General features: G+C 41.1%; 1 protein-coding gene across 1 annotated transcript in view; it reads right to left on the reverse strand.

The window, feature by feature from the left end:
• Positions 1-370: 370 nt before the first annotated feature.
• The window catches only part of AKAP10 (A kinase (PRKA) anchor protein 10), a gene marked incomplete at its 5' end in the record, with an annotated part of 14,805 nt that continues 7,286 nt past the window's right edge, over positions 371-7,889 (reverse strand). Inside the window, 7 exons of the mRNA XM_009882741.1 lie at positions 371-821; positions 1,924-2,019; positions 2,664-2,716; positions 3,305-3,387; positions 4,252-4,361; positions 6,528-6,701; positions 7,449-7,593. Of these exons, the coding sequence (XP_009881043.1) occupies positions 816-821; positions 1,924-2,019; positions 2,664-2,716; positions 3,305-3,387; positions 4,252-4,361; positions 6,528-6,701; positions 7,449-7,593 (667 nt within the window). The remainder of the gene's footprint in view (positions 822-1,923; positions 2,020-2,663; positions 2,717-3,304; positions 3,388-4,251; positions 4,362-6,527; positions 6,702-7,448; positions 7,594-7,889) is intronic.

Genomic DNA, 7,889 nt, shown 5'->3' on the forward strand with positions numbered 1-7,889 from the left:
GATGGAGAGGAAAGAAAATGGAGCAGTCTACAGGGTACAGTCTCCTCAAAACGTGGGCTGCATTCAGAGCCGGGCTCGGAGCAGAGGGTGGTACGAGTGCGAGATTGGCTTTCGAGTCTGCTCTGTGCTGGAAGCAGTGGTTGTGTGTGCAGGTGTACGAGCGCGACAAGGAGGAGTTACGCTGTCCAGGCTTCTCTCCTGATCATTCTACGCTGCCTTCAAATGTAATGTAGTTATGAAGTAACGTACATTTATCTTACAGTTGAATACGCATCTATTTCAAGTAAGGAAAAATAAAACTTAGAACTTTTTAGGTCATTCACTGCCAATGAATTCACCATTTCAGGTTCACTTCTTCAACGGCCAACGTCGGGGACACACCCCATGGCCTTTCCAATTATGTGTTTAAAAATTACACGTAGTAGAACTAGAAACTACAGCAAAACCTTCCCCTCTTTGTTGTGGCTTGTGTCCCATTCCAGATATTTTGCTTAAAAGTCTTTTTGAGACAGGGTCAAGTGTTTGTGAAGTTGATCACAGTTTCTCAGCAACACATTTGTAAACTGCATCTTCATCTCTTTAAAAACCATCATTATTGTGAATGCCACATACAACAGGAAAAAGTGTTTCTTCACGCTCTACAGTGGAGGTACAGGATTGCTTCTTTTTCATTCTTCTTTATAAATGAGGGAGATTTTGGCTGTTGGGGTAACAGTGCTTTGTTTTTATTGGCTGTGTTAAAGAATCCACCAAAAGAGAAAGTTCAGTCATTCTTGAAGCAGAAAACCAGATTTCCTGTTCTGGTGTTTCTAAAATCATAGCTGGAAAAGGAAAAACAGGGTTAGAGTTCATTTTACCCTAAAACATACAAGGCAAATGCTCAACAGAAAGACATTTTGTGTTTAAAAATGCTGAGGCCACGTATGCTTATGAGTTGGGGAGAGTGAAAAGAAAAAAAAAAAAAAAAACAGAAACACAAAACACCAAGCCACAACACACTCAACCTTCTGATTACTGTAACCATACTTGCTTAATTGAATCCAGAGCCTCTGCAGCCACTTGGTATTTCTAAATACTGGCTAGATGAAAAGGTCACTCAGCACAGACTGGAATTATATCATTTGCAGCCAAGCAATTAAGTGAAATCATTATACAAGTAATTTAAATACAACTGCTCTAGAAAAGAAGGAAACAGTCGCATAGTGAAACTATTGATCCATCTGTTTGGGCCCAATCACTGGGCACATGTTGACCTTCAATAATTTAAAAGTTAAGTGCAAGTTAAAAAAAGTCAGATGCCTAGAAGCCAGAAGTACCAGCAAGTAACTTCGTAAACTGCTGTCTTCATTATTTCACAAAATCTCTTGCATCAGAACTGTTTTTTAAACAGAGAACACGTGGACTTGTACAACAACAAAGTCATTGAAAAACAATATGCAACACTAAACCGCTGGTCTATTGACACAGCTACCATGTCTTTTTTTAAACAGCGTAGGCACAGCACTCTGTAAATTAGCACGCCCAACAAGACAACTTCCCAGCTGTTGAGCTTTGTTGACACTTTAGGCAAATATACCAGTGTTCGTTAACATGAAACAGCACATGTGAACTCAAATAAGGAATTACAGTATTGATTCTGCAACACAAATCACCGTTTTAACTAACATGGCAGTTTGTAAACACTCGAAATGAACAAAGACCATTTTAATGCTTGCACAGGAGAACAACTACAGGTGTCAAGAAATTCCTACATGATATGTTGGCTGAAACACTTCCAACCTTTGTTTCTTCATATCGTGCTAGGCTAGTTTGAACATTTACCAGCGTGGGTTTCAGATGCTCTAGGAAGGCAAGCAAGAGCTCTGCTCCTCCCACAGTCTGCCTAAAGTCAGATAAAGACACGCTGCCTTTCCACCCCCTTACCTTCGTAACCTTCTCCGAAGGCTGTTCACATTGTGCCTGCTGCATAACGTCATTGACTATCATCTTTGCTATCCTCCAAGCCATCTCTTCTTGAGCCTGCGTAGAAAAGACATCCCAAAATACAGATAGCTTCAAGTTCTTAAAAATAAATATACAGTCTTCTCAGTATAATTCACACGCTCAACCTTGGAGCCACAGTCAACCTTCCCAACTCAGTGACCTGTAGTAAACATATCCTCCCTTGATGGAAATGCATCTGGTTTCCAAGTACAGCATTAACCTCAATTACCATGAATATTTATGGCTCGATGCAATTTCCAAGAGAGTTAGTGAAGTTTTTAGACTTATCTGTTGGGGACTTGTCCAAGCCCCTCCCAGGGGGAGAAATGCAGTCTGTAATCCACGTGCAGTGGTTAGTTCACATATACACAAAAAAAAAAAAGACCAAGAGCACCTCCACTCCTAGTTGTAGATACATCTTTTAACACCATAATAAGAAAAAACTTGACTGCAGACTGCAAACACCCAGTTCACCATTATATTAGATAAACCCGCAAGTAAAATCAAACCAGTTTCACACATGCATGCAATTAAATTATATTTAGCACAGAGTCTGGCAGTTCTTGTTGGTGCATCAGAGAGATATTCAGAGAAACAGCCAGGATTAGGAACATCAATACCTCATTTCCCTAATCTACACTGTAAAGTCAGTCACGAGGACAATATAAAAGAGGACCCACCTCATCTGTATTTCCTTGAACCCATTTCTTCATTGCTTGTGAAAACATGGACCCTAGTTGAGATAAACAGCAAGCAACATATATTAGCGAACTCTTGTGGCACATCTCGACAAAAGCTAATTCCTTCCATCCTTCTGAAGGGTTTGCACTGCTGGCGTTAGAGAACACAGAAGAGTGTTCTTGAAAGACAAGGGATTACGTGGAGCCATGGTTCATTAGACACTAAGCCTGAACCATTCCTCTTTACCAGAGCTGAAAAGCAGCATTAACAGCAGATCCCAAACTGGGTAGGAAGCATGTGGAGAGCTGAAGTTCTTTTTCATCTCGAGACCAAATCTTTGAAGGTTTGATCATCAGCTCAGCTGCTAGCGGCTTCCATCCCTGCCAGGTTCCATTGACAGCTCCAACTCCCACAGGCTGCTCATACTCCCAGGAGTCCAGCTGGACCAGAAAAGCAGAATTTGGCTAGGAAACTGGGCCAGAGATTGGTTTTGCCTCAGTACAGGACAATCCCCTATGTATCTCTATTTGGCTTAAAACAGATCTGGAAAGAGTCAAGAATCTTGCTTATTTGGACTGCAGTAAAGAAAAGAGCAGTTCTGCAGATGTTTACAGAAATAGAGAGAAAGAGGAAAACCAACCTTTTGATTTTTTGACATCAGGCTCTGGTTCAGATTCTCTAATAAACTGTCCCAGATCACTGACTCGTCCAAATGTCATCTTCCTGAAGAGAGGAGTAAAAGAACCACACAGGTTACCAGGAGAACTTTGGCATTATGGAAAGGTACCAGTCAGGAAAACAAAAAAGCCACCACATTAAAGACTCTAGTGTCTCAACAAAGACTGGCATTTTACCAATTACCACCTTTCCACCTAAAATTGATACATTGGAAAACACTCCAGCTCTTCTCACATATCTGAATTCAAAGTGTGTCTTAAAAATTCTTCTAGAAACTAGAAGTAGGCAAATGCTTCAGTGACTCAACCATGTAATATCAACAGGCAGTGCTCGCAAGTGCTCTACAGTATCATAAAAACACGTCACGAGGGAGAAAACAGTTTACAGTACCTAAAGGGACAGAAGACTGGTATGCAATAAAAAAGCAAGGTAGCTATAGAAACAAAGAATTTCTCTCTGAGATCCACAGAGCAGAAGAGCTTTATAACAAAGAGCAACTTAAGAAACAGAAGAACAGCTGTGCAATCTGCTGAAGAAATGAAGCCCTTCTCTACCACGGAGGTAGGGAGAAATCAGAATAGCACATTACAATATCAAAGGCGCCTCAGCTTATTCTTTTCTGTTCCAGCCCCAAATACTGTATTCTGGAGTCAGAGGAATAATAACTAGAAAAAAGAGAAAAACCAATTGGAAATATTTTTTCTGGCTGCATTCTGGTCAGAGAAACATTCACTTTGATGTTGGTGTTAAATCACACTATCGAAATAACTTGATTTTCAAATATTAAGACGTACTAAGATTGCAACATCTTGCATTTACGCATACTCTCAATGCAGGAGGACACAGCAAAAATGAAACAGAGGTGAAACACATAACTACAAAGAATGAGATACATTGAATGAACCTTACCCTGCATACGTTCGTTGATACAAAGATTCTGGATCCAGACTTGCAGCATCTACAATTATTGCTTCATCAAAATTTTTCAGGATTTTAACATTAGCCTTTTTGACATTGGACTACAAATAAAAATTCTAAGTATTAGTGCCCAATGCAGACAACTAATAGCTTCTTAAAAAAACTGCTACTTTAGTGCTTTTACACTTTGATAAACCTCCATGAAGTCTCTCAGCAAGCATAGACAGCATCTACACAGCCACGAATTCCTAACTCACCATGACATTGTTTTTAAACAGAGGATGATAGTTATATGAACAGAGCCAAAGACACAATGTACAGGTCAGCATACGTATGTGCAAGGACGACTGTTTAAGCATTATCAACCAAACAGATCTGTGCATGCGTGCAATTCATTTGTTTGTGAATACGTAACACTGAACTACCTCAAAAGCTGCAGCAGCTTCACTCATCCCTCTCATATACTCGGTAAGCAATTCCCAAACATACTATGCTTCCCCCATACACAGAGACATCTTTTGGTCTAGAGTATTTATATAAGATTATGAAAAAAAAATAATCAAGCAAACATTAGAGCAACAGCAGGGAGAGCGCAAAGGCAGAGCAATCTATTAGCACTTAACACAGAAGAGAAACATTTATGGCAGCTGCCCTGCAAACTCCTTTCCTGCTGCTCTGCGTAAGCACTGTTCTTTATGCAAAAATATGCAGAGACCCAGAGATTCTTCTATTCAGATAAGCAGAAATGCACACCACAAAATGCAGCAATTCATCCCTAACTTATCCAAGCCAGCCAATTACCAGCAGCTTCTCCTGCTCAGATCATCAGGCAGCAGGATATTTCAAGATGGTCAGAACACAGATTTTATTCCCCATTTCGCAACTAGGTGAGAATATTCCCTCATTTCAAATTAGGAGGTTTAAAAATACTACAAACAGTCAGCAGAGCTCCGAGTTGCTTGAAACACAGTACATCAATAATGTTGTTCTAGATACTGCATTTAAAACCTGTGGTAGCACTGCAGCATTCAATAAAAGCAATTCAGCAAAAGCAGTTGTAGCTTCGCTTTTCTGCTCTCAGCTGGGCTTGCACTTCGCAAGCTGACCTGGTTACAGATAAGCTAGAATCTGCTTATCCTCTCTTCCTTCACATCTGAATGAAGCAAAGCTGGAACTTTTGGAACAGAAAACTCTTGGTTAAAAACACATCTCTGACGTCATGGGGACAGTTTCAGAGCGTAATGAGCTCCGCTGCGCGTCTCTGAGGCTAGGCCCACACGGGAACACAGCTCTCAGAAAGCGGCACCATGAAAGGCAATAAAAAAGAAAGATGCTGGCCCACAACCAGGGCCCTGTGCAAAGTTAATACACAGCGGACATTTCTCAATGGCTGTGGAAGGGTGACAGAGCCGAAGGCGGCCAGTCACATTCTTGTTTCTACACAGTACAGCGAAGCAGCAGCCGCATAGCTCTAATCGCGCTTAACGAACAGTGAGAATGCCTGACCCAGCAATGGACTTTTTTTTTATGCCCAGCTTTACATCAAACTATATACATGCAAGGAAAATGCAGGTATCACCCTCCAGCTCAGAGCATCTCGGTGGGTACTATAGTAAAGTGTCAGAGCTCTCTTTTGGGAAGGTCAGGAGCCTGGCTGTTTTCTATCAGACCAGCACGACTGGCTAGCTGGAGGACAACAGTAGGGAAAAGTCTGCTGAGACAAACTAGCAAACACCACCTGCTCAGATATTAACTGTCATTGCGCTACACGTGAGTAGACAGACGCCTTAAACCCTAGGACTGAGTGGGCTCTTCAGGACAGAAGATCTGGCACTTTAATAGAACTGAGCACACAAAACTTGTATAAATATGCCATAGAATTTAAGTATAAGTGTCATTTTTTTCCTAGTTATAACTATGGTACTGATAAAAAATTATTTCTAGTAAAATGCATTCTTAAATGTTATGGCACTACAAAACAGTCTGCAGCGAATATTAACAGCTTAATAAAAACATAACTTTGATGCAAAGAACTATGACTCTGGGTACAACAAATACGACAGATACCCTTCCATGCCAATACTGTTCCTTTGAACTTAGCAGCAGGTAGACTAAACGTGTCCTCATACGACACAAGCTTTAATGCTAAAGTGGAATGGGAAGCTTCAAACTACAAGATGTTTCCTTACAGCGTAGGCACTTTGACACCAATACAGAAAAGCGATTGCAGCATTTCCTCTAACAGAATCAAACCACAAAACTCATACCTGGGAGGCAGAGCCATCTGGGCCCCCTATAGAATCGCTATCAGGAGAGCTACCGGGGCCATGAATACTCAGTGCAATATTCCCTCCTGGAAATTCATCTCCTCGGACTGAATGGATGAGGTCATTCAAGTATTTGTAGTAAAGGTTGCTGGACAAGAAACCAGGTAAAAAAACCTGAGAGATAGAAGGAGGAGTCGTCTTTAATCAAGGCTGGTCCACACAATTACTATGGATTATTTGCAGAACAGAAAGGACACACAAACATCTCAGTCCTTGTGTAGATGGTACACAAGGGAAAGTATCCACACATCCAATTATTCCAGATTAGTGACTGCATTGCATTAAATTTGAATCCTACTGCAAAATGAACAAAAATAACTGCGTATTGACCAAATTCTCCAATAACTGGAACTGAAATGCAGATTTTTTTCTTCCTCTAGAAAAGCCTGACAACCCAATAGGCTTACAGTTGTTTTGCTGTGCTGTTTAAAAATCACCTGCAGCTCCAGAATCAAATTATTAATCTCTAGTATTCGGGTATCTCAGGGCTACACTATTAGCCACACCACTGGCATTAGACCTGCAAACAACTGCTACCAGCAGGAAGGAAAATTTTGTGAAGATATATAATAAGCTGTTGATAGCAATTCACATGGGAGGAAATTCTGTTACTTTCATTAAAATGCAATAATCACCCAAGACAAACATTTCACAGAGAATTAACAGAAGCCAGTGGGCAGTATTTTTTTAAATCAGGCTGGGGAAAACAGTCTAGCAAATTTTACGAAAGCTATAATCCAGGTAACCACGCATCCAGTAGAAGAACGGGACAACTCAGAGATGCAGAAGGGGACACTTGACATGCTGCAGAATCTCCACATCATCTTTACTGTCAAAACCATTCTGAAGAAGGTATCTCACCGTCTCCATGGTAGTCCACGCCTGCCGTAAGGGAGTAGTGAAACAGTTAGGGAGAGGACCACCTTCCCTGCAGATGTTGGATTCAATCTCTAACCTCACAGAGTCATCAAACCCAAGAGGATGCGTGGCTTGAAGGGAGAAGTACCTGCAGCACCGGACAGGGGAAGACGACAACACAAAAGGATTTGCAAAACTTTGCAGGTGGTTAGTACCCACCCTCTCCACCGAAGACCACTAATCATGCTGCAGCCACTAGATGGTGCTGGCTTCAAAAAACTTACATAAAAATGAGCCTCACTAACCACAGGGGAAGAAAATCCCCAATTCACTGAAACATTTTTGAGAAAGCCTTACCCTGAAGATACAGATAAAAGAAACAGAGCATCATCTGACTACTGATGAGCAGAATCTTACACACACATCTTTGTAGCAGGGAAGCAG

This window comes from Charadrius vociferus, unplaced genomic scaffold (genome assembly GCF_000708025.1).
Source record: "Charadrius vociferus isolate BGI_N301 unplaced genomic scaffold, ASM70802v2 scaffold793, whole genome shotgun sequence".
Classification (NCBI taxonomy): domain Eukaryota; kingdom Metazoa; phylum Chordata; class Aves; order Charadriiformes; family Charadriidae; genus Charadrius; species Charadrius vociferus.